The sequence below is a fragment of the Copadichromis virginalis genome, linkage group LG13 (assembly GCF_057382275.1).
Source record: "Copadichromis virginalis isolate Kocher_CV1m ecotype Utaka linkage group LG13, C_Virginalis_male_GT1.1, whole genome shotgun sequence".
NCBI classification, from domain to species: domain Eukaryota; kingdom Metazoa; phylum Chordata; class Actinopteri; order Cichliformes; family Cichlidae; genus Copadichromis; species Copadichromis virginalis.
In genome coordinates, this window is record NC_140630.1 from 29,045,437 (window position 1) to 29,071,185 (window position 25,749).

The 25,749-nt window shown below is 41.8% G+C and overlaps 2 protein-coding genes across 2 annotated transcripts in view; one reads left to right on the forward strand and one right to left on the reverse strand.

Annotated features, from left to right (window-relative positions):
- The first annotated feature begins 693 nt into the window (after positions 1–693).
- On the forward strand, positions 694–3,470 carry LOC146695916 (tumor-associated calcium signal transducer 2-like). Its single transcript, XM_085478392.1, has 9 exons — positions 694–1,057; positions 1,611–1,712; positions 1,808–2,069; positions 2,159–2,224; positions 2,316–2,379; positions 2,471–2,569; positions 2,658–2,855; positions 2,942–2,983; positions 3,082–3,470. Exons 1-9 carry the CDS (start codon positions 997–999, stop codon positions 3,103–3,105), a joined length of 918 nt encoding a protein of 305 aa, XP_085334518.1. The 5' UTR covers positions 694–996; the 3' UTR covers positions 3,106–3,470.
- A 1,656-nt stretch (positions 3,471–5,126) lies between these two features.
- The window catches only part of plekhh2 (pleckstrin homology domain containing, family H (with MyTH4 domain) member 2), a 40,250-nt gene continuing 19,627 nt past the window's right edge, over positions 5,127–25,749 (reverse strand). Inside the window, exons 3-30 of the mRNA XM_085478394.1 lie at positions 25,686–25,748; positions 25,451–25,600; positions 25,125–25,208; positions 24,915–24,996; positions 24,569–24,754; positions 22,108–23,033; positions 21,004–21,079; positions 20,814–20,908; positions 20,469–20,628; positions 17,885–18,021; positions 17,428–17,541; positions 17,159–17,245; positions 16,890–17,048; positions 16,703–16,783; positions 16,406–16,585; positions 16,028–16,136; positions 15,095–15,207; positions 14,793–14,972; positions 14,277–14,374; positions 13,752–13,929; positions 11,123–11,278; positions 10,938–11,035; positions 10,280–10,421; positions 9,876–10,012; positions 9,458–9,587; positions 9,065–9,151; positions 8,613–8,762; positions 5,127–6,917 (exon numbers count right to left, since the gene is read on the reverse strand). Of these exons, the coding sequence (XP_085334520.1) occupies positions 6,732–6,917; positions 8,613–8,762; positions 9,065–9,151; positions 9,458–9,587; positions 9,876–10,012; positions 10,280–10,421; positions 10,938–11,035; positions 11,123–11,278; positions 13,752–13,929; positions 14,277–14,374; positions 14,793–14,972; positions 15,095–15,207; positions 16,028–16,136; positions 16,406–16,585; positions 16,703–16,783; positions 16,890–17,048; positions 17,159–17,245; positions 17,428–17,541; positions 17,885–18,021; positions 20,469–20,628; positions 20,814–20,908; positions 21,004–21,079; positions 22,108–23,033; positions 24,569–24,754; positions 24,915–24,996; positions 25,125–25,208; positions 25,451–25,600; positions 25,686–25,748 (4,344 nt within the window). The 3' untranslated portion in view covers positions 5,127–6,731. The remainder of the gene's footprint in view (positions 6,918–8,612; positions 8,763–9,064; positions 9,152–9,457; positions 9,588–9,875; positions 10,013–10,279; positions 10,422–10,937; positions 11,036–11,122; positions 11,279–13,751; positions 13,930–14,276; positions 14,375–14,792; positions 14,973–15,094; positions 15,208–16,027; positions 16,137–16,405; positions 16,586–16,702; positions 16,784–16,889; positions 17,049–17,158; positions 17,246–17,427; positions 17,542–17,884; positions 18,022–20,468; positions 20,629–20,813; positions 20,909–21,003; positions 21,080–22,107; positions 23,034–24,568; positions 24,755–24,914; positions 24,997–25,124; positions 25,209–25,450; positions 25,601–25,685; position 25,749) is intronic.

Below are 25,749 nucleotides of genomic sequence, written 5' to 3' on the forward strand. Positions count from 1 at the left end.
TTCATAACAAGGAAAAACATCTGCATGAACAACACTATGTATTTTAAAGTGAAACTACACCATTAGGTAGTTTCAGTGTAGCAACATGGGATTTCTAGTTATCTGCCACAAAATGTTGCGGGAATATTATGATGGCGGTCTTACAACAAAATACGTTGAGAATAATAATTATAATAAACGCTTTTATTTGTTTAAAAGTAAAGTTTATGATATGAATCAACACCACATGACATGGCTTCTATAGCCTAGGAGAGTTTGCCTTTTTCTACATGTTTTACACGAAACTCAACAAGCACGTCAGGAAAATATCAACACGGAAAACAGGGGAAAAGAGGGGAAAACACCTTAATAACCAGTTCCCTGCAGTTCCTAACGGACTCCTTTCTGTGTTAGTGAACCCAAAACACTAAAAGCCGATGGTTACATAGGCATTTAAAGGTATTTAAAGATGAATTCAACCAAATTTTAAACCAGTTTCAGATAATTTTTGATAAATATAACAAGACGATGACGTCACAAGGGTAAACGTTAAATTTATTTATGATTTGAAAATGAAAATATCTCAACAGAGACAGAGAGGGCAAATATGGTCATACCGGATATAGGTGCGTTTCCCCCGCCCCCTCCCCACTCCGCACTGCGCCGCCTATGCAAATTAGCCTGACGTCATGAGAGTAATTCTCTTATAAATTTTACTGCTCAGGTCCTTCCTCCATCAGGTGTGCAACAACTACCAAACGGAATATAATCCAGGATAAGCTCTGCTTTGAATTTGAATTCAACTTTTAAGCGTGTGCTCGCGCTCGTTCGGTTCCTCGTCTCACCTGTGAGTGCGCGCGCTTTAGTTCCTCTCTAAAACAGGTTTGACCGGGACACACCTGCGCCGAGAAAAGGAGCCTTGTTGGGCGCGTCGAGGGCATTCTTCACTCGGTCTTTGACCTCTGCGGGAGACGGACGCATAGGAAGCGGACAGACGAAGACTTTTTTTGTTTGATCATGAAAATGTGGATTTTTGCTGTTCTCGCCGCCCTCGCGGTCGGAGCCTCAGCTCAGAGCTGTAAGTAGTTTAAATTTGATATAAAATTGTATCCGGCTGAAAAATCGCACAGTTCATTTTGACGTAGATTTGATGGAAGTTTTCGCAAAAACAAACATTTTTAAAGTTTGAACCAGCTTTATTTAAGACATAGATACATTATCTTTCTATGAGATGTAGTTTTGCTTGTTTTATTTGTTAAAATAATGTAATTAGCCGCCAGAGTTGGACCAAAAATCTGTTTTTGATGTAACACTAGCTAGTTCAGGTGGGTGGGGGTTGGGAAGGTTTGTTCCGCTCTGTGGGGAGAAACCAACGCCCAGGCAAACCTGCCGGTCTACCTGTACGATTTAACGTCTCCGTTTCGAGCTATAAGGAAGACAAAAGACTAAATCTTTTCAAACACTGTCATACCAAAGATTCATCTTTCTATTGTATTCCGTGTGTGTGTGTGTGTGTGTGTGTGTGTGTGTTAAGCCTCGGGAAGTCACAGTATAGTAATGTGGTTACATATTTGAGTTCCTGTTAATAACCTGCTAGTATGGTGGGTTTGTTTTTTTTCCTTTCTCTTTAGGTACATGTGCCACTATGAAGTGGGCTATGTGCGAGGGACCCCCATGTTCATGTACTCTTCTGATTGGTAATGGTACAAAACAGCCCATAGTCTGCACAGCATGTAAGTTTAGAAGTGGTAAAGGGGCTCCTTCCTGTTTCATGTCCTCTGTTTGACACTCCAGCCTGCTCATGCTGTGCATTTTGTTCCCCCATCAGTGATCCCCAAGTGCTTCTTGATGAAAGCTGAAATGTACAGAGCTAGAAGGGGCCTGAGCACTCGCACTATTGGAGGAAAGCAACATGAGACCGCCATTGTGGACAACGATGGCATCTATGACCCTGAATGTGAGGATGACGGCAAATTCAAGGCCAAGCAGTGCAACAACACAGATGTGTGCTGGTGCGTCAACAGCGCTGGAGTCCGTCGAACTGACAAGGGAGACCAGACCCTCCAGTGTGAGAAGCTGGTGGAGACCAAGTAAGTGATTTCACTATAGTGAAGGATTGCTGTGAGGATGAATAGTTCAAGTATTCAACATTTCTTTATTTTATTTTTCCCTCTTCCAGCTGGGTCCGTCTTCAGCTGACACACAAGGAGGTGCCCACCAACGTGAATAAAGACAATTTGAAGGCGTAAGTCCACTTCAGCCCTTATTAAAAGTTAAGAAACATGCTGAGGCTGACATTTCCAGATCTCACCATCCTAATGTCTTTTTTAAAACAGTGCTATTGCAAGTGAACTTAACAGCCGTTACAAACTTGACTCCAGCCTGGTGAAGGAGGTTCAGGTGAGTGACAGTCCAACAAAAAACTGTTTGTAATTTAGAACAAAGCAAAAAGCACCACTGCCATGCTAACTAACATCCTGTCATTCTACAGTATGACCCAGACGCTCGCATGATTGTGGTTGATGTGACTAAGCCAAAAGGAGAGCGCATCAGTGACCTGTCCAGAATGGCCTACTACATGGAGAAAGACGTATGTACAACCTGTGTGTTTGTGTGTGTGCACGTTTTGTATAATGGACCCACTGGCTAACTTCATCATTTCATGTGACTTTCTGCAGGTGAAGGCGCTGCCACTGTTTACTGAGCAGAAAAACTTTACTGCTTCTGTGGGTGGGCAGACTCTGATGATGGAGAAGATCATCGTGTACTATGTGGACGAGGAGCCCCCGACCATGACCATGAAGCACCTGACAGGCGGGATCATCGCCGTCATCGTGGTGGTGGTGCTGGCTGTGATTGCTGGCCTGCTGGCTGTGGTGAGCGCATCTGCATGTCAGAAGTGTCGTTTGTTGTTTTAACATTTGTTCTTCAAGCCATAATTTGGTTTCTTCTGTGTTTGTAGTTCTTTTTCCAGAAGCGACAGAGGAAGTACAAAAAAACTCAGGTGAGATAAACGACCTGTTGTTGGTAAATTTATCTTTTGAGAGAAAGGGTCATTGTATTAACTTTTTGTGTGTGTGTCTGCGCTTTCCTCCAATTCAGCAAAGAGAGATGGAGCAAATGTAAAGCAGAGAGAGTGTGAAGAGTCGACGCATACAATCGCCTTTTTTGGATTACCTTGTTTTGTTTTCTTCGCTGTGGGAGCGTGCCATTTTTATCTTTTGAGACTTGCAGATTGTAAATGAATAATCACCTTTCTGTTTTCTTTGTCGGGGTGTCATTACTGCTACAATTTATTTATAAATCATGTAAAGTCTTAAAGCATCATCCCTCTGGTCTACATGCCATATAAGTACTGTGCATTTTTAAAGTGTGCCTGACATGCCTCATTTTAACATTAGAATTTAAATTCCACATCATAGAGTGTACAGTTTCTTACTTTCTATTGTGTTTGTTTGGATTGTTTTTAATAAAACATGCTTTAAAAGACACTGAAGCAGGTTTCTTGATGTTTTGGCTGTATTTTTCCACTGTTACCAGACTAAATGTGGGGGATGGGAACAAGATGGAGGAAACTACTCTGAAAACTGCTGAACATGATGAGATGATCGAAGCTGATTTAAAGTTGTGTGGGTTTTTAATTATTCTCCCCCCCTTCCTCGATACTCCACCTCTCAGACATTTTTTTTTTTGGTGTATTTCCTTAGAAGTGTAAAGCCTCCGTTGTCTGGGAAGATGGCTGCTCCGATAGTCGTTGTTCGTAACAGGCACTTTGTTTACAGGGGGCAGGTCTGCTGGAGATCAGCTACTGCACGGGTGTGGCAGGAATCATGTGAATGTGCTTTGCAGTAGGCTTTTGTATGTTAAGCAAAACTCACAGCTCTTAGCAGTTTTGTGCCACTATGGCCAAGATGGAAAGGACTTGTTTTTGTGTGTCACACTGCCTCAGGTGAGACGGACAACCTTTTATTATAGGTAGGCATTTCTAGCTGCGCTCAGGAGTCGTTTGGTGACGTGTTGAACCTGTCGGACAGGTTCCATCTCACTCACGAATGCATGCATATGCTTGTACTGAGACTGCCCTCGGTTTAAAATGTTAGGGCAGGAATGATTGACTGAGTCAGGTGAAAGGGCCAAAGTCCAAGTGGACTAAAATGGCAGACATCGTCTCATCAAACAAACTGAAGTTGGCATTATCTATCAATCTGAATACATAAATAAACCGCCTGGTTTCCTGTTGCAACATGTTTGTATTGCAAGAAGTATGTGGTTGGTTCTGTACAGCTGTGGTCTGTGAAGCTAGCACTCGAGGAGGCCGTGCTTGTTTACACTTTTTCAGTGTGGAGCCTTCCTGAAGCTTGGAGCACATTTGAAAGAATACTGACCTAAAGAAGTATACCTTCCTGTTTATTGTATGCATTTGCATTCTGTTTTCAACATCAGCAGTTGACTTACTTTCTTTTAACCTCAGTCCCCACATAAAGCACAGTATCAGTCACCTGCTCTACCTTAGTTCCCTCTGGCCTCACCCAGCACCCTCCTGTGAGCCCCGCCCCCTCTCTCTAGCTCCATAGCAACAGGAGCACAAAAGCAGATCTCTAACTTGTTCAGCCAGGTTAGGTATCATATAGCTTCTCTCCTTTTACCCTCCCCCACCCCTCGATTCTGTGAAAGACTGCAGGAATGAAGGTGTGCCGCTCGCTGTGAGGCACCTGTTGCAGGTACCGACATGTCGGTTTTCAGTTTGCTTCAGTGGGGCGAATTTAAAGCTTACTATAGATTTATACAGTTTCCTACAGGGTGAGGATTTTTATATGACTGTCTGGGATTTACACCCGTGGCTCAAGCAAACTTTCATTTCCAGCACACAGGATTTCCAGGATTTAGATACATGTATTCCATGTCACAAATAAATAGAGCCTGATTATTCTCACTGTATACCGGATCAAGATAATACTAGGAGTACCTTACATTAAACTGTCATGCCTTTCCAGTTTGTCTTCAGGTTTATATCAGATTCGGTTTCGTGTTCTGTCACACCAGCAAACAAAGAAAAACGTTACAGTTCTCTGGAATCTCTGTTCAGTGACCAACGGATGTTTTCAACAACATGCTAAAAACACATTTCCTACATCTTCTCACCTTCTTTTTACATACTTTTTAAGAAATACACATTTCTTAGAGCTGAGTTCACACTGCTGAATTTTCCTTAAAAAAAGACCCCTTAGCCATTAGTGTGTGTGATTTTTTTTTTATTATCCACACATTTTCAATTAAAACTGCTTTCTCATTCAGACTTGACAGCCATCAAGGCTCCGTTGTGAATGTTTACTCACCATATTGTTTACTGGAAAAATGGGCAGTGGTGTTTCATCACTGTCTTCCAGTTTGACCTGCTCACAGCACAGTTTTCATTTACCTTCAATATTGTCCCTGACATGAACCGAGGATTTTTCTGTGTGTGTGTGTGTGTGTGTGTGTGTGTGTGTGTGGAGGTGGAAAGTTTATGATGAATGATTAGACTGGACTGGAACCTTCTGGGCAGAATAAAATGAAGCCAATGGAAAGTGCAGTTCCTCACATGGCCACTTGAGGCTGGATACAAAAGTGTTAAAATGCCAAATTTTGACTTCATAACAGCTAAACAAGGAGGTTTTTTTTAAAAATAATACCTAAGATTTTATATGTTAATACCTAAAGTGGGGCAGTTGTAGCAGATGGCCACCGAACTGTGCAACGGACTCAGTATAGAGGAATGTGTGTCATAAAGAAACAGCACACTTTTCCATACTTCCACGAAAGCTGTCAAGTAACATTCTGAGTCGAAACCTCCTGCTGATTCAATCCACTGACCTCACCAGAAAGGCCTTATGTATTTGTACATGATTAAAGTTTTACCACTCTCCTGGCTGTTCAGTAACCAGGAGCACAAAGAGGACAATCTGGTTCCTTTACAACAACACAACCCACCAAGTCCACAGTTCTTTTCCTCACATCTACTGCAAAAAGGAGCACACAGCCCCAGATGAGGTGGTTTAAACACATTTTAAACAGCTGTGCTCCACTTCCATCTGGTTACCTGTTATTGCCTCTCGCTTTCATTATTATGCATCACTTTAACACTAAGAGTTTCACTTCCTGCTGGGGCCACTCTGCCCTACAGGAAGGCAGGAAACAACAGGCGCCCTCTTTAAAGGATTTTTTTTTTAATAACAAGTGATCATTACCTCCTCTGCACTGTGCATTACGTTCTAAAGACAGGAATACAAAAATTAACTGAATGCACACAGAAATGTACCAGGTAACACTGATTGATAGAGACGTTTCAGAACATTTGCTCAGTCTGTCAATAAATACTGTTGATTTTTCTCCTTGGAGTGACAAAATGAAAGCAACACAATCATTAGGGACACAAAAAATGTTAAGCAAAGCCTCTTAGTGCTTCTTGGCCCCATTGTACCTTTGTATAAAGCCTTTAGCTCCAGTTTGAGCCACAGATCTCATCAAGTGTTCTCTGAGGAAGGTACCAAGGCGCTACATGGTGATACCTGCAAATTGCTGCTACCTCAGCTGGTCTGCGATATTAAACTGCACTCAACAGATACGTTTTTGTTAGTGCCCGGCTCGTCACGAAGGGGTAACCGTTCCACTTATTAGAATTTAGCTGGGCTTAAGTGCGCAGATGAAACCATGCAGCTAAAGATCCTACATTTCTAATGTAAATTAAGACCAGGGTGTAAGTCTTTGCGCCATCACAGCAGAGTGGGGGCCTTGCTGGGGCGTCCCAGAGCTGGTGGGGATTTGCTCCTCAACTCTTTGCTCTTCAGGCTCACGGGCTGGGCCACCATCAGGGCCGGAGCAGAGAGGTGGTGGGCGGCGGCCTTCTGCTGATGTGCGCTGTTGATGTAACTGAAAATAAGGAGCGTGATCTCCCTGATCTGTGGACAAAACAAAAACAGAGATGCATTCCAGTTTTTGTACATCTCATAGACTATATATAAAAGATGGACATGGTCTTTGCATCTAATAAGTGAAGCCAGTGCAGAATCTGCAGGATCTGCAGGAGGGAAAGTCCTCTGTTTGCAGAGAGAAGTCGACTGGAAGGAAAACAACCCTGATCTGTGACCTCAGATAGATGAAGTAAGTTTGTTTGTAGCCCCAGTTGTGGGTTTCAGGTCTTCTCTATAAATACATTATCTAGTGCCAAGTTTGCATTTGTTTATAACGTGGTAAGAAATGCACAGCGGCTAAAGGATTTGAGCCAAATTGTCAGCGTAAAAGATTCAAACATGAAGCTAACTCCAGCACCAAAGTGTCATTCATGAAACATTTACCCAAGACATTTTTATTTTGTCTGTATCCAAAGAATGTAGTATAGACATGAACGAACCTCTGTTTTTTTTAATGTCAAAAAGACAGTAGCATTGTTTTAAATTAAAAAGACCAAATGTTACTCAATGGATAAGACACAGCTTTAGCTTTAAAAGAAGGTAAAACAGATGAACTTGTTTGAATCATGCAGTATTTGTTCTGCTGTGATTTTCTGTGAAGTTCAACAGTTTGTTTTCTTCCCTTTTTCTATAGAGAACTGGAGAATAGAGGAACAGTGGTTAGCACTGTTGGTTTACAGTAAAAAGACCCTGGGTTCAAATCCACCGGCAGGCTGTGTGGAGCCTGCGTGTTCTGCCTCTACAGGTAAATGGCCTGTATTTATATAGCGCTTTACTAGTCCCTAAGGACCCCAAAGCGCTTTACATATCCAGTTATCCACCCATTCACGGCAAGCTACATTGTAGCCACAGCCACCCTGGGGCGCACTGACAGAGGCGAGGCTGCCGGACACTGGCGCCACTGGGCCCTCTGACCACCACCAGTAGGCAACGGGTGAAGTGTCTTGCCCAAGGACACAACGACCGAGACTGTCCAAGCCGGGGCTCGAACCGGCAACCTTCCAATTACAAGGCGAACTCCCAACTCTTGAGCCACGATCGCCCCAGCGTCCTCCCACAAATGACCACAGACATGAATGTAGTGTTAACTGATGATTCTAAATTGGGTGTTGGTGTGGATGTGAGCACCCACGGTTGTCTGTCTCACTCTGTGTTAGGCCTGCAATAGTATAGACCTATCCAGGGTGTGCCCTGCCTCTCTTCCCATGACACCCTCCCCACAACCTTTGGCTAAGTGCAAGAAATGGATGGATGTTAAAAACTAATAAAGGCATTCTTAAAAAAAACACTAAACTCACACATTTTGTGATTAACAACATAGCTAACACCAAAAACACTCACCTGAAGGATTCACAAAGAATTAGACGAACATCTTTTACATAATGTCTCTGTTATTTCTTTGTGTCGTGCCTTTAATTTCCCAGAGAAATCTGTTACGTTCTGTTTCACTTTGGTCGACTCCACTCATTACACGTAACCAAGAGTCAGGCAGGAGTTAATTGTCTAACTTGTCCTGTTGTTTTGCAACATGTACTGACACATACTCAGATAGAATGAGTGGAATGAAAGGCAGCAGTGTGACACAGTTTTAACTTTTACTACGACAACAAATGTGCCATCCATTTTAAGAATACAAACTCTGCTTGGCCGCCTGGACTGTCGCCCTCTGGCCCTCTCACTGACCTTGGAGGGGTCCATAGCAAACAGATGTTTCTCTGTAGGTTTGTCTTTGCTGGCGTTAGTGCCGACGTTCTGACCCATCACCAGCATAAAGTCCTGCTTGCAGCCTCCAAATGTCATCAGGTTCTTGTAGGAGTAGCACACCAGCAGTTTCTGAGTACCAGACACAAAAATAAATTGTAGTAACAGAATTCGATTAAAAAATAGGATGTGAAATGTAAAAACTGAATTCTGGGCCTCAGTTTTAAGATTAAAGAAACAACAATGACATCAAAAACGATGTAACGCTCTGTGCTTTACATTATGATACTTAAAAGTGATTTTACACCGTATGCAAATGTTTACTTCTGGAAACACATGACGACTAAGTAACTGTTAATCTGAAATCACGGCAGCAAAGCAGAGAAATCTTTCCTATGCAGGTTTCTGAGACTGTGTTGCACAAATCTGCTCACGATGGAGTTGTGCTCCAGAACGCTGACACCATCTTCATGTACAGCCAGCCAAACACGAACACCAGGGTCCGGAGAGGGCGTGATGGACTAAAGTAGAGAGAACAGAGGGTGAGGTTAGTTACGAGCATGTTTTCACGATGTGTCGAAAAACTGCAGCACTCACTCTGTCAGATACTGTTGACACTGTAGTGGGAAACAATGCAAAGAAACCTATTTCAAGTTTTTGTCCCCTACTTTTTTCTTTTCTTTTCTTTGAAGCACACTGACAGTTTATTTAGTTTAAATGTTGGCCTCCATTCATGCTACTTCTTTGTAATTTGTAACATATATTCAGTATCTGAGATGATAAGATAAACTTTATTTACAAACAGATTACTGCTCACACATGCTCACCTCTGCTTCAAACAGTCGGGCACCAAAGAACGGCCACTTCCTGGCTACGGTCAGGTAGATCCTGACGCACTCTGGTGAACTTCGACCCCTGAGTGAAGCCCAGCGGGCAGAGAGACGCTGTAGCAGTTGTCTGAGGGAAAACCGAGGACAAAATAGAGTTTGCTTTTAAAGCATTTACAGTTTTGTAAGTCTCTTTTTGACCATTAAAGACTTGAGAACACAAAGACAGGTACTGTATGATGAAAGAAAAATAAAACACAAGCAGTCACAAAGCTGCTTTCTGGGGTGGAAACCTTGATGTTATAGGTGTAATAAAAGACTATAAAAGCATAAACAGATAATGTGCATGCACTACAAAGTAGGACGTGAGTTCAGATTTAAAGCCACTGTTTCTCAGGGTGTGTTTTGTGTCTGGTACCTGAGCTGCTCCTCAGATGTGCTCCTGCGGTAATGTTTGGGGTAGAATCTGTCCAACACCTGCTTCAGGTTCTGATTAGACTTAGTCTGGGCCGATCCAGAGGTGGAGAAGGGACGCTCAAAATCTCCAAATTCCACCTGTACACAAACACGCAGTGCAAGTATTCAGAAATTCTTCACGCTCTGTGTCTCACTTTATTCCAGGAGTGGATACGACATATGTGGCATTATTCAGCTATAAATTACATTAAAAAATGCCGAAAAATGTGGCAGATATCACTGTTTTTAGACCAGGGCCTGAGTTACACATGAACCACTGCATAAAGCCAGGCCACATTACACACGCTGTGAAAGAGATATGAAACGCAAGAAGTGAGTTAAAAGAAAAATCACTTGATATCAGACCTGTGCGAGCAGTGCGGCCATTTCCAGAGCCAGCTCCTTGTTGACAGGAAAGTGTCCGGCTACGATGGCTTCATTGGTCTGATATGCCAGCAGTAACCTCTCCCTCTCTGACTCCCCCCTCACTTGGAGAGAGAAGTAAAGTCTGAAGATGGAGAGGAAAAGTTAAAGAGAACTGATATGAGGACAAAGCGACCGGGCGATAAATCCTCCTGAGAGAAACATGTAATCCAGGCAGTAACTCCAGTCTCTTTGTGTGGTGACAACAAATCCTGATCTTCATATGCAGTCTGCCTCTGATCCGCCATCTAGTTTAATTTACAGTGAAGAGCGATGCCATCAAATATAATCAAGAATTCTAATTATTTAAGACTGAACTGCAACAGACAGACTGAAATAAAAGGGGTTGAAATCAATGCAGCATATTTTATTTCAATGTTTTGTTTTGCATTCGTCCTTTTTTCTCAAACTTGCTACACAGGACACAGACTCAAGCTTTACAAAAGCTTTTATGCAACGTGTGACCACTTGGCATCCATGGTGTGTCTCACCCAGCTGTAACCTTTAGTGACCCTCAATAAGCAGAATAGCTAACAAACTCTTTTATCCCAATGAGCATTACTTCAACACTGAACTGTTGAACCTGATGTTTGGACGCTACCTGTTCTTGTAGGTGAGGCGGACAGTCCTGGTGTTTTCCGACTTGCCGGTGTGATGCTCCTTGGAAGCCTGCTCCCATTTGGAGATAATGTCACAAATCTGCACATGAGACGAGACACCTTTGTGTGGGAAAACGCAGATTTTTCAATCTTCCTAAAGTAATCACCGCATGACTAAAAGGCGCACCTTCAGGCCTCCTTGCAGACAGTGTTCCAGCGACCGTCCAGTGGGGTCATCGGTGTACAAGCTGAAGCCAGAAAGTCCCGTTTTCCTCATGCCGGTGTCCTGGTTGAGACGACACTGGAACTCGTCCACCGTTGTTGAGGCGTCAAAGCTCACCACCTACAGTACAAGGTGTAGGTGAACAAGGAATTAAATGCATAAGTGGAAGACGCAATAATCTAATCTGAGTGTGCAATGATTCTTCAGAGTTTTCAAAATAAATCCGGGTCAAGCTTCAGCTCAAAAGAACAAGATTTCTGACCCAAAACATCTGCATGGTGTTAAACTTTAAATGCTGTTTACAGAAACTGTGATATATCGACACTGACTCAGGTAACCTGTTAATGTTTAACAGGTGTTATGACTGGCTGATATGGAAAGATGAATTGTTGTGCGCATGTGTGAAAATGCATCTACTTCCTGTCACAGCGACGGTTTGAACAGATTTTTCTCTTCCCGCTGATGATTGACTGTGCCGCGTTATTAGTGCCGATACAGAAATAAACTTCACAGACAGAAAAACACAAGACAATTGGTCTTTGATCTTCTGTTCTGTTAACATTATACATTACATATTATGGATGAATAGCATGAATAATTTATATTTGCCTGGTTATTCAATGAATAATGAAATATCCAACATCAACGTCAGTAACGTCAAAGTTGCACTAATCACGTGCAGCATGACTTCAGTGCAAGCTTTCCTTTACTAATACAGGCACATAACAAAGCACACAAAAGTATAATCTAACATAGATTTTATATGCTGGCTTGGAAAGTTCTGGAATATATATTTACATAGTCTCGCCAGCAATAATTATAGGTTACACTCAAAAAGAGATTTTTCACCCTCAATAAACAGATAAGATCAAATGTTTATTTATTAAAAGACTTTTAAAAAATGTCCTTGGTATAAACTGAATTTATACCAACCAAGTTAATTTCATTTGATCAGATCCCTTTAAATGTAACATTGTACTTATGCAATAAAAATGTATGGAATTAAATGAGCCAGCATTTTGGGCAGAAAAGTTTTCATAGTCCATATAACACAGCAATCAACATGGACATGGAGTAGTTAAACATGTTTAAACAAACTAGTAGCAAGAAATGCAAATTTTTACTCTGGGGTAATACAAATAAGATATCCACAGCAGATACGGCAGAATTTGCCTTTTTTTGGAAGGGGTGATCATTGTGAATAAATAAAATGAGGCGCTAAAAGTTTAGGGTTAAAGAAAGCTGCTCTGTTTCATTCTGAGAGGATCGTGAAGCTCTGGACGTTAGGGTGGATACTCCATGGTTAACCTCAAAATGAAGGGAGCAGCGGGGTCATAACGATAACAAATAATTATCAAAGCTGTCAAATTAAAAAATCTTAAAATGTAATTAAAATTAAAAATATCTTGAAACGAACTTTATATAATACAGGGTATTTATGTTTTGCCTTTACTTTATTCTCTCACACAATAAGCTTGACATCGATTACAAACAGACACAAAACAGGTTTCATAGCTTTGTTTGTTTTTGAGTCCTGAACTGTTAATACATGTAAAGGTAATGATCTCATCACTTCCAGTATGTATAGGCGGGGACAGCCAGGAAGCAGGTAGCAAAGGGAAACACACACACCCAGGGGAGAGATGCAAGGTTAGCTTGATACTGGGTGGAGCAGTGAAGCGAAGAGAGCGACGATGGTGCCCGGAGGGACAAAGTGAACAGATAAACATCTCTGTGTGACTTTGATGACAAAAAGGCATAATATTTGGCATTTTTCTCATATTTCTCATATCTCATAGTTAGTTAGCAAGAATCAAGCGTGGATGAGTTAGTTTCACTCAACCATCGTTTAAGCTAGGAAAAACATGCAAATCAGCACAAAAAACAAGCCGATATCAACAACAACAACAACAACCACAAACAGAGCCACAGTTCATGTATGGCTCCGGTTTAACATTTAGGGCACTGGTTCCTGTTTATTGCATCACAAAAAACTTGACATTTTGGACAATTCGGCACTTCTTGTAACCGCAATAAAGTGGATATTTGAGGATTTAGATGTACACAGGTCTGTGTAGAATATGACCTAAATGCCTTAATGTGTACATAGCTCTTTATAGAAAAGCAAAAAAAGGAAAAGTGAACAGGGAAAGTCTCACATTGGACACTAACCAACCATAAAGAACATAGTTCTGGAAAAGTGATACTCAGTAGCATGATTTTATGAGGTTAAAGGTAGAAAAGCAGTGGATCCTTGTATAAACACCCCTCAGCAGAGTATCTGTCAGTGGGGTTGGGCTATCATCTAGTGCAAGAAAACATTACAGAAGTGACTCTGTTACGGTTTATTAAAGAGCCGAGGCAAAGGTCGAATGGCTTTCAAACATATACCATAATCCTGCACAACTGTAAATCCGTTTAACTGGGTCACATGACTCACAGCATGTGATTTAAAATGGTGTATATGGTATTGTTTTACTGTCAGTTGAAAAATAGCGGTGCTCAAACTGCCACATACATCATTAAACTGTTAGGACTGGAGGCAGGCAGCCGTTGATCGTTGTTTTTTCTGTGTAGTGAGTGACTATTATACCTGGTATGTATTGTTGAGGAAGTGCACGGGCACACTGAAGGGCAGGGAGTGATGATAGGGATTCCTCAGAAGAATCGAAAGAATCTCCATACGGGAAGGCCTGGCCTGTCTCTCGCCCTTCTGCTGTGTCCGCTCCATGGAGCGCTGGCAGTAGATGGTATACTTACCCACCTCTGTCCTGAGGACAAAATGTAGCCACTCTTTAGTTACAGATACGTGAACATTTTTATAGCCAAAATTCCCTGAAAGCAACTCAGATCTCAAAGCAAAGGAAATGAAAACAGCCATCAGTAAAATAAAAGAGAAAGAGAATAAATATGTGCTTATGAAATAACTCGGTCTTTCAATCCCAAAATATTATAACTGTATTCAAGCTGATTTATTATACAGTATTCCTGGGAAGGAGGTAAAGAAGTGCTCGAGTGCAAAGAGCATATCTATCCAGATGGTACATACACAGTACACTGGCTGTATTTTGTGCTTTGTTTCGTTGTGTCAGTTTTCAGGGCCCCTGTGTTTTCTCACCTGGCATCTGCATGTCTTTTGAGGTGGATCTGGAGCAGCCAGAGGAAAAGGTGCTGTGGCAGAAACAGTCCCACACACAAGGCTAGAAACTGCCAGCCCTGGAGAGCGACGTGCAAACACTCAGTCACCACATCTTTAACAAACTGTCACATGCATGACTCGGTGAATTTCTATGCACGACCACAGCTGACAGACTTAAGACTGCACTGTTTCCTTGTTTCGTATAAAGCATAAAACAAGTGGCCATACTGGTTCCTGTTAATCAGCTACACTGAGTTCATTCATGTACAGGGATGATCGTGCTGTGACATAAGAGAGGCAAGACTCTTCTTGCCTCTCTTATGTCGGCACTTTTCTAAAATTGACCCGTATAGTAATAGATACTAAAAGATCTCCTTTCTAGGCAGTTTTGATATTTGTTAGGTCAGTGAACCCTGATGATACCACGCCTTTTTTGCCAGCCTTTCCACTTAACAATGCATACTGCTGCTGCCACTGTGTGGTGAGAACGCAAACCTGCAGGGGTCCCGGATGGCCGTGTGGCTGCCTCTTGCGGGTCTGCTTGATGAGTTGGCAGAAAAACTCATTCTGAAGCTCGGGGTGGGCCAGGCACACCTGCAGGGCACTCTGGGCCAGGGAGACGTGGTAGTCGATGGCCGGAGCATCGATGGCCACGTTAATGAAGAGCTGACAAGTCTGAGAGGCGGTGATGGAGAGAGTTTAAAAGAGAGAAAATATTTTTGATATAATTAGTTATTTGATAGAAGAAACATTCAGTGACTACATTTTTTATTCGAACATGTGGAGGTTTGTGGTACCTTGAAGAGTTTCACTGCCTCTGTCTGCAGAGCTTGTGAGGGCAGGGTGGTGAGAGGAAATGACAAGGCTTCTTTGCTGAAACACAACATGGGATGTCTCCAAATCTGAGAGTCTGAAAGGTAGGTAGGAGAGTGGGTCATAAGAGTAAAAGACGGAAGGAATAGCAACTAAAATAAAAATGAAAGAAACAATGTTGTGTACTTCCAAAACTGAACTAAGCTGAGTCAAATTTGTCAAAACAACCTCCAATAACAGACAGTGGTGCATGCATTTTTATTATTGAGCTTTATTACTGCACTGCTGTAAACGTGACCTGACAAATAACGTCCCTGCATTAATAAGAAAAACAAAAACGAGCAAAAACTAAGCACAAAAATAAATATTTTAAGAATTTTTGCTTTGTTTTCTGTCTAATTATAGTCTCTTGACAAAAAAAATGCTCACTGTGCTTAAATTCAACTACAACTCTGTGCAGAGGACAACAAATCCTACTGTATTTCACATAAGTCTCTCTAACTGCAGACTCCAAAGTGAGGCTGTAGTTGTCGAGCTGTTACTGAATGACTTTGAAAAATAAAACACTGTTGAAAGAAAAACAATCTTTGCTTCTACTTAAGAAATTCCCGAGCTACAGTTAATTTCTGTCCCTACAAATAAAACGTACCCTCAGTGTACACTGCAGGGCTATTTAATGTCCCTAGAGGTAACTGTACGTGCACCATTTTGACGACCAAATAGATGCCCAATAAAATAATATGTTCACATGCAGTAAAACGTGTGCAGGACACAGTTTGTGGTCAGTAAAACACTGTGACATAAGACATTTTAAGTCGCAATAAAATTATCTGTGGATGAGAGAAAGTATGAAAAAATCTGCATCAAGTAAAACAAAACTATAAAACACAACACAAGACAAAATCGTTTGTACTCACTTGGATCTCCATCCAGCTGGAAGAGTTTTCCCACCAGTTGTTCGAATTCAGTGCCAACTTTGCCCACCGTAGTGCCTGCTGCCACAGACAGATGGTACAGCCACGACTCCTACACAATGATCCCAGAGACAAAATCACAACAGGAAACATAATTATGCATAATCATCAGTTTGTAGTTTAAAATTGACTGGATTGGTTTTTAGCTTCAAGTAAAATACAGGAAGCCCCTCTCATGGAGCTGCTCTCAGTCTCAGAGCAGATTTGTTGCAGTACAGAAAAATGACTGTACACATGAGCTTAAACGCCATGGTCAGAAGATACACGGGTCTGCCTGCCTTACAAGAACAGAAAAGTTCAACCTTTCAGTCCCGCGCTGACCTTTTCATGGCAGGATTCAATAAGCAAGTAAGTGGGTCCTTGCTCCTGTGGGTGGATGGCAACGGTGAAGGGTGCCGGCTGTAGGCCTCGCCCGCATGCCTTTAGGTCGTCATCTGAATCTCTTGACCTGTCCACCTCCTCCACCCGAGCCTCCCACAGCTTAATCTGACCCAGCGGGAACTGGAAACAAAAGCAGACGTGCGCTCCACGTTCAGTCACAAGTAACAGCTCAGGTCAGTTTTGAATTGATCACCTGCTCCTGACAAAGGCTACAGATGTATTTCTACAGATGCACACCTTGTCCTCTTGGCTGCGAAAGTAGTACAACGTTTTGCCGATCAGAGCACACCAAACCCGCTTAGAGTAGCCGTGTTTCACCTGCAGCAGAGGAAGTACAAATCGGAGCGTAAAACACAGAATTTTGTGAAATATTGTTCCATTTTCTCTGTGCTATTAGAAAATGATTAAACTTTGACGCAGGGACCTTGATGAGTAGTCCCTTCATGCCAGGGCGAATATCCGGCTGAGTGAAGAGAGGACTGGCGGCTTTCAGCCTCAGCACGCTCTGCAGGACCCGAAGCCACTCCTCGAGCAGGTTAGGAGAGTCCGCCTTCAGGTAGTAAACGCGCTTTCCTGTTACTATCTACACACAAGGATAAATAAAAGCCCAGGTGGACGTGAAAATGTGAAGGAAAGGATTTAAAAGATCTAGAAATGTTAGATGATTGTGGCCGTTCATCGAAGACTGAATACCTGGAGAATCTGCTTGCCCTCGCCACGGGCGATGCTGCTGGTGGCGCTGACCTTGATCTGACCCTGAGGTTTCCTGATCACATCGCTCTGTGGAAGAATCAGAAATCCTAATCTTGTTAACCTGTTGGCCACGAGTCTCAACAAAGGAAAAAACAAAAACGTTTCAAATCCAGAAAAAGTAGATGAAGTGATTGGGACAGGAAGACCGCCCGTTTCCATTCTCCATGCGGAGAAGCCAAAAGTAGCTTTTGTTGTTGAAACCAACATACCGGTGACTTATAGTAGAGCAGCTCTCCATCTTTGAGGACAAACCAGCGTCTCTTCCAGGTCTTCTTCCAGGTTTTGACCATTTTCAGCAAATAGCCTGACTTCTCCATTGGCTCCTAAAGGTTGTGACACTGTTCAGTTTTATGCAGCACCAAAGAGAACCGCTAATGAAACAGACCTGAGAAATTAACTAAATGTTGGCTAATGAGCCTTAGGTTCAAAAACATGATGTCATCATGCTGTGAGCAGAAAAAACAAAGTCACTACTCAAATAGCTTTTGAAGGTAGAGGTACTTCAGTAATGCGGTCGCATCAATTTCTAATCTTAGAGTTACCTCAAAGACTTCAGTTGTAGTTTGCTTATTAAAATTAGCTTCAAATGATGTAACTTAACCAGTCAGCATTGTTTAAAGCATGGAAACTAACAACAGTGGACCAAAGTGTTGAGCTGTCACTAACACTCTTGCCGTTGTCACTGGGCGAACAGCAGGTTTTGGGCAGTTTCTGCTCAGGTTCCGAGCACTCCGTGTCAGTGGAGTAAGCATCAGGAGGGATGGCATAGTCACACTCTGATGTCATCGACGCCACGGACACAGCTTGAGGACAGTAAGTTCACACATGAAAAACAGAGAAAGTCAGTCTTTGGAGGTGAAGAATTAAACAAAAAAGCTTCTTAAATCTCCAGGTCCTGTGATAGCCACATGAGACTAGCTCCAAAAATGAGTCCATCCCCACAGATATCAGTCTTAAAATCAATTCTCAAATACTAACTGATACTAAAAACTATTTAGCTATAAGCAGTTAGCCAATAGCTACAAATTTAGCCTGTGGTTCACAAGCTAGTGCTCTCCGGGAGGGTTGTGTCAAATTAAACATGCAGAACCACTGACTGTGTCAACGATAGCCACATTAGCTATTTAGTTATAAATGAGTTAGTAGCTAGGAGCTATGGCTAATAATAAAACTGCAGCATTAGTGTGCAGCAAATGTTATTAGTCCTGCCTGTCTGTAACGTTATAACAGATGGTACCAATTTAACAGGATAACATAATTATCTGGGTTTAAAAACTATTATGTTTCTCTTAACGACTGAACCTGACAAGTGTACTAACAATTCAAAAAATGGCAGCTGACCTTAAGTGGTCTAATTTGGTGAGTGAAATTTAAGTATTTTAATTAGTAGAATAGAATAGAATAGAATAGAATGCCTTTATTGTTACTATACAGTTGTACAATGAGATACAGAGTATGGTACTAATATAGATCTGTGTGATGCTCTTACACAGTGTATGGTTTAGAGTTGGACCGATCCAAAATTACGTATCGGTCCAATACTGACCTAAATTACTGGATTGGATATCGGAGAGAAATAAAAAATATAATCCGATCCATTCAATATCACAAAAGCACCTCACAAAACTTGCGATATAGCGTAACCCAGCTCATAACCGTAGCACGTCGGAGGAGTATGCGTCTCATGATAGAGCGGCTGTGGCGTGCGAGACCTGTTGGCAGTCTGGTTGAGCTTTTGGAGCCTCGCTACCTGCTTCCAAACCGGCATTTAATCTCTGAGAGAGCTATCCCAGGGAAGTAAAGCAAGTGTGTAAGATCATCTCTGAATGTTTGTAAAGCATTCCCAGTGAAAGCTGGGAGCGACTGCCTCTTCTCTCTCCCTCCCTCTCCTGTTGCTACTTCAATTGTGAAACTGATCAATGATCAGCTGATCAGCTTTTCTGTCGCGAGTCCGTCTCTCTTGTTTGTTTATCACCCACTTTGCGCCAGAAAGAGGAAACCAGCGGATAAACAACAGCAGCACGTTTAAGCTTGATAAGCTGTTGTTAGAATGTATTTAATATTACTTTCTACACCAGGATCTTTTTCCACGTAGCTGACAGCTGGTATGTATAGAAGTCCATTATTGTCTAATATATACCCTGGTAAGCTATAGTACTTTTTCCTTTGGGAAGGTACCATCTGTGCAGTCTGCAATTCTGTTGAATAAAGATATTGAATCTATTTAATTACTGTAGAAAAATGATTGATTTCTGTGCATTTTTTTTTTTTTACATTTGCATTAAATTACAGTCGATTACGTCGATTAAGCATCACGAGGCGGAGGGTGGGGGGTGGTTCCCTATTTTTTTTGCTGGGAGTTGGCAACCCTATTAGCTGGGTTGTTTAATATTTCCTCTAAGTTCTCTTTAAAATAGCAGAATAGGGAGGATGGTGCAGGTTTATGTCTATTAGATTGATCAGTGTTGCTGAACTATGAAATATTTTGGGTGCAGTGTATTTTTTGCATACAGATATAACAGAATAGCTTTAGTTTTGTTTTGTTCTTTAAACTTGAGTATGAACTTATACACAATGCAGCAAGATATTTTAAAAAAACATTTTATTGATTACAAAATACACTATATCGGATTTATATGTGTTTAAGCTGCTGCCGTCTGGCAGGAGGTTCAGGCTGCTGAGGTCCCGAACAAATAGACTCAAGGACAGCTTTTACAACAGGGCAATAGCCCTGATCAATGCAAATAGCTGACCTGACTGGATACCTCCCTGGACTTTTTAGGGGGAGGTAACAATGTTTAAAACGATAACAATAATATTTATATTTATAACAAGGTGCAATAATAATTAATGTGCAATAATAACAGTGTGCAATACACATACACTTATTCTTCTTTTTTATACTAAGTTAATATACTGTGTTGTGTTGTTTGTTACGTTGTGATGTGTCATATCGTGTCGTGTTGTGTTATATGTAGTGCCGACGTAGGACAGTTTTTCCAATTTCATTGTACTACTGTACTATGTATGACTGTGCAATGACAATAAAGAGTTATCTTATCTTATCTTATCTTATATCGGTATCGGCAGATATCCAAATTTATGATATCTGTATCGGACATAAAAAGTGGTATCGTGCCATCTCTAGTATCTTATCTAGTACCAGGGGTATAAAAAACTTAAAATGGGTAAGGTCACAATGCAAAACTAGAGGCTATGTCCATCTTTTATATGCAGTGGTTGTTTGTACCTCTCTTGAGAGAGCGTGGGCTGCCTGGGCTGCTGTCTTTTCTGGAGCTGGAGGAGGTGTGGGAGCTGCACAGGGAGCCGTCCTCGTCTCCTGAACTAGATGACTCCTCAGAGCTTGATGACTCATCTGAGAAGGGACTGCTGCTCAGCAGAGTAGCTTTCTGCAATTTGAAAATGGCACACACTCAGAGCCATATACTAGATATTAAAATCCACTTTGGTGACACAATTGCTGTTAACTATAAACAAAAAAGCATTTTCTTTTCAAGTTCACAAGTGATCAAATAGATAGTGGGGGAATGTACAGGTGTTACAATTAAACATGGCCTTGTACTCTTATACTTACCCCCTTCAGAGTAGTGTAAACTGGTGTAGTCATGTTTTTATAGATGAGTGATGTGTACATTACAAAGGCTGGATAGGAAGACTGAAGGGATGGGTCTAGGACACAAAGTACAGTTTGTTTATTAGAAACCACTACAGCAGACTAAGCTGTCAACTAAGTAGGGAGACCTGTTTTTTACCCACTCTCTTACCTTTGTTAGACAGGTCTGTGCATGAAGTGTCAGACAGTCTGATTCCTGATTTAGCAACAGCATATATACGACTTTCCTGAAAAGAAAATGTGCCATGTCATTAGTCAATTTTAAAACCAAGCCTGCCATTAGATAATAACATTTAAAAGCTGTAACTGCATACACTATATTTATTTTTGTATATCATCTACCTTCAGTATATGAAGGCAACTCCTGGTTAATAATATGAGCAAGAGCTCATCTTACCTTTAAACTGACTCTCAGCTGTTTAGCCAAGAAGTAGCAAGTAGCTCAACAACCTGCCCATTACTTTAATTTGCATTTAAATTTAATACATTTTTTTAATCTTTAGCGACTTCAGTGCTTTTAAGTTATTTTTACATAAAAATTTCAACTGTTACTACTTTAAGCTTAGTACTTTAGCCGTTAGCCGTACATTAGCTAATACTTAATAGCTTTTTGTTTAGCATTGTAGCTGTTAAAGCTAGCAATTTAGCTAACAATTTTACCAATTCAATATGCTAATTTAACTTTTTGTTTCATTTTATGTCCATTAATTTACTATTATTTATTTTGACTGGATATTTTTTACTATTTATTCACTTTGGGCTTCAGTTAATTTTCTGTTTAAACCCTGTTATCCGCCCCATTGCTAAGACAGCTTTCTAATTCTAATCACTGAATTTATCTATTTGAAACTTTTCTGTTTACTCACATTTACAGCAGATGGCAGTGTAAACAACAGAATTACAAACATGGAGAAGTTCCTGTACTTAGTCCAACACTTAGAAGAAAATATGTGGTTAAAATTGTAATGTTTCACATGAAGGACTTCATGAAGGACTATTTGTGTTTCACAGTAGTGCAAAATATTGTTTCCTTTATCCAGGAAAAACAAATTCTGTAAAAAAATAAACAAATTGCCTAAAACATTAGCAGCTTTCCAATGTATTAAGGATTGATTGCTGTAAGAAACATATTTGATTTCTTTATTCATACTTAGCTGAACATTGGGAATTTGTTTTCGAATTTGTTGCCAGTGCCAAATTTGCAATTAAAAAAAAAAACACAACTTGGTGTGCCTAACATGAAGGGCAGTCTTACCCAGGAGGGGAGCCTGTGTAAAGGTGGAGTAGGAGGTTTGCTGCCAGGTGTGGTGCTATCACAGTCTGACCTCTCTGAGCCCATCTCTGTCCCAGGTTCTGATGAATTTGGTGTGGATGGCACGGTGGTTGCTGCTTGTGAGCCGGGAAGGATTTCGGGAACTGTGGCTTTGCCCGTTTCCATTCCAACCTCCTGCTGTGCATCAACATCAGTTTCCTGAGGCTGGAGGGGGCGCAGCATGCTGAGTGCATTACGCGTTTGGCCATGTGCTGCCTCACTGCTGATTGACGGCTGGCTTAGGTGTTTCTTGGCCAGAGACACGTTCATCAACCCGAACCCCGTAGGAGTCCTCAGACGGGGCTGTTTGGGTGAGGCGGGGTTGTCTTTTGGATCCTGGGGCAGGTTGGGCCGTTTAGGGGTGAGAGCTGGTGTGAGGATGGGGCTGGGAGTGTTAGGTTCACTGGAAGATGATGAGGAGTCAAGTCTCTGTGACTGGAATCGTTTGTTGAGCTCCTCAGAGGTGCAATCCTCCAACTTAACCGTGCGTCCCTCCTCCTCGTCATTCTTACACCCTGCTAGTGTTCCATCTGATGGCTCCAGCAGGCTAAAGCTGGGGCGCTCTGTACGCTGCATGTCATCGTCAAACAGAGAGCTGCTGTCGTCTGAAGCTGTCAGGTAGGTCTCACTGCTGGGCCGGCTGAACTCCAGAACACACGCTCCGCTTCTGCTCTCACATACTTCTTCCTCCACTGATGCAGCACTGGAGAGCACAGACAATACGCGGCGGGACTCGGGTCCAGATGCATTGCTAACAGAGCTTTCAGGTGCACCGTCATCCTCTAGCGGAGAACACAGCAGTCCAGTTTGGCTCGGTTTATGGACTTCACCATCTGTCACTGATGAGGATGTCTTCTTACTACTTTTATCTGCCAAAGAAAGCATAAAAATGTGTAATAATTTCACAGCTGGTGGAGCACTAAAGACGAAGCATTTGAGATCTTTCTAGATTACAGATTACAATTTAAGTGAACTATGTATTTCAAAAAAAAGAAAGAAAGTTAAATAATTCAAATTAAATAAGTTAATTGAAGGATTTGTTCCTCTGGGATAGTTGCCCCCTCTCTCTGATCTAATTTCTCTCCCTCATTTATTTTCTGGTGAATTTGCAAATCTACGCTAGTGCTAACGTTACAAACAGAAATACATCTGACAGCTCGGGTGGAGGCAGCATTCACCATGCAAACCTGACATCTGTGTTGCATCTGACCAGTGCAGTGTGCAAAAGCACAGGAATAATCATTTACTGTCAGATCCTGACTCATCCTTTTCCTGTTTGCCCTGTAATGCTGTGTATTAGTTAAAGTGAGTATTATATATTGAAAGACTCAGATATTAATCTTAAGACACTTCTGATCTTCTGGAGTCTCATTAACTACATTTTGACAGACATTTCAATGTAAAACTCAAAAACACTGCAAGGCGCTTTAAAAAGTATTTTTATTGACCGCATTTTATATTATGGCTGACTTGCGGGATCTGAAAGTGAATCTAAATACATATTTAATGAGGTCTGCAATAATAAGTGTGTTCACGGGCCAGATTTACTAATGCTCTGCACCACAGCAGCTTGTTAGAAGTCTGGTTATTATTGTAATGTACTGGCTGTATCTTTGTCTGTAAGTTAGACCATTTTTTGTAGATCACCTGCAGAACTTTCCAACCCCATTCGTGCAAATCTGCAATTGCGGCATCACACAAACTCCCCCCAGTTAGTAAATCCTCCCCTATGTGTGCATGCCTTTCCTGTGGCTTCCCTCCAGGTTCCGTTCTGACCCACCTGACACACATCACTGATCACTGAGCAGCAGTACATTAACTCCAGCTCTTCAACCCACTTTTAGCCCCTCTTCAGGGTGTTTTTCTGGACCTTTGTGCCCAGGAACACCATCTAGTAAATGCTTTGTTTTGACTAAAGCTTTCAGCTCTTCCTCTACAATACTTGGTTTATGACCAAACACTAGGAGAACCAATTCTTGTTCTCATCAGCCTCTGCTATGCTGTGTGTTTATAGCTAATTAGTGAGTGTTGGCTTTCTAACACACTAAAACCAGTTTGGCAAACAATGTTAATACAATTCCAGCACCACATTAAATAGATCTGCACAATTATGACTGAAGAATCTTAGTATCTCACAGTTTAACTATATTGTTTCTTCACATTCTTACTCTAACTATCAGTGATGTTATTATGTTATATAACTATCACACATTATTATTATTATTAAAAGTCTCCAAATAGCCCATAAAATACTCCAGTGGCAAATACTTTCCTTAATACAGCATGACTATGACCTCACTCAGATAGTTACCATCCTGTGTCCAGCTCTGCCCCAGAGTCCCATCTAACCACTCACAGATGCTGTTTTCATTATCCATAGCTGCGTGACTGTGTGGGGACTTACCCGTTTTGTCCCTGGCGTCTGTCTCCCCCTGTGTGCTCAGGGTCTTCTGGGACGGCGCTGGTCCAGTCAGGACCTGCGGGTTCTTCCCTCTCACCTGAAAGCAGCCGAACGTCAGGCTGCTAAGACGCTGGGCTTCACCTGGCCTACACAGGGCTCCAGCTCCACCCTTGCACTTCTGCTCAAAGGCTGCAAAAGCAGCAAACAGTCATGCGCATACTGCAGCGTGTGCTTACAATGTATTAGCATTGATAAATCTGTATTTGCTAGTAGCAGGCATTTAGGAGTTTTAACCTGCATAAATAACTTGCATGTTAACATGTTCCAACAAAGTTCCAAAAGCTTATACCTTGTATTTGTTTTTGAAGCTCCAAAATCTGAGCCTCCTGTTGTTTGTTGGTTTCTCTTAATGCTGCATTCTCTACCTCAAACTGAAGCACAAACATGTTCTCAGATAAACCAGCAACCACATTAAATACTTTAACTTATCTTCCAGATTTCCGTGTCTTTCTTATCTGTGTTTTAGGAGCCTTTACAGCTGACGCACACACAGATTTACCTCTGACAACTTCAGCATCACCCACTCTTTGATCTTAGCTGCCTTCTCTTCCACCGCCTTGGCATCTTGAAGGCGGAGCTGTTTCTGTTGAAAGAAGTAAAAATGAGCCGTCTGTCTCTCTGGGTGAATATATTTTGGAATAAGAAGGGCAGATTTAGACGAAGCGAAACAGAGAACAAGGGCGGGGAAACATAAGTGAACAGTAAGGAGGTTAAAGATGGTGTTCATAGAGATAAACGTGGTATTAAATTTTAAAAAAGGGGATTATGAATTACTCCACTGGCATCGCATCTGTTGAAATTCTTTATGCGTGTGCTTTTTCTTACCTGCTCCTCCAGCTGCTGCTCCAGCTGTGCGATTACATCCTCCTTCTCCTGCACTAACGCCTGCAGCTCCTGGCACCGCTGAAACAGACGCACCTCTGAGTCTCCAGACTGACCATCTGCTGCTTTGAGCTTCTCCTCCATCCACTGCACCTGGAATCATCACACATGTACTCACATAATCGCATTCCGACACGTCGAAAGGAAAGACAAACAAACTTGTGTTTCTGGTCCTCACCTGCTGCTGAGCTGTGAACGCCCGTTTCTCCGCATCGATCACCTGCGTCTCCAGTTGTTGAATC

What these genes read in the sequence shown, in the direction of transcription:
- LOC146695916 (XM_085478392.1), top strand. Translation starts at nt 997, where the DNA reads ATGAAAATGTGGATTTTTGCTGTTCTCGCCGCCCTCGCGGTCGGAGCC. An exon ending in CCTACTACATGGAGAAAGAC is followed by an intron (nt 2,570 to 2,657) that starts GTATGTACAACC and finishes GACTTTCTGCAG; the next exon opens with GTGAAGGCGCTGCCACTGTT. An exon ending in TTGCTGGCCTGCTGGCTGTG is followed by an intron (nt 2,856 to 2,941) that starts GTGAGCGCATCT and finishes CTGTGTTTGTAG; the next exon opens with TTCTTTTTCCAGAAGCGACA.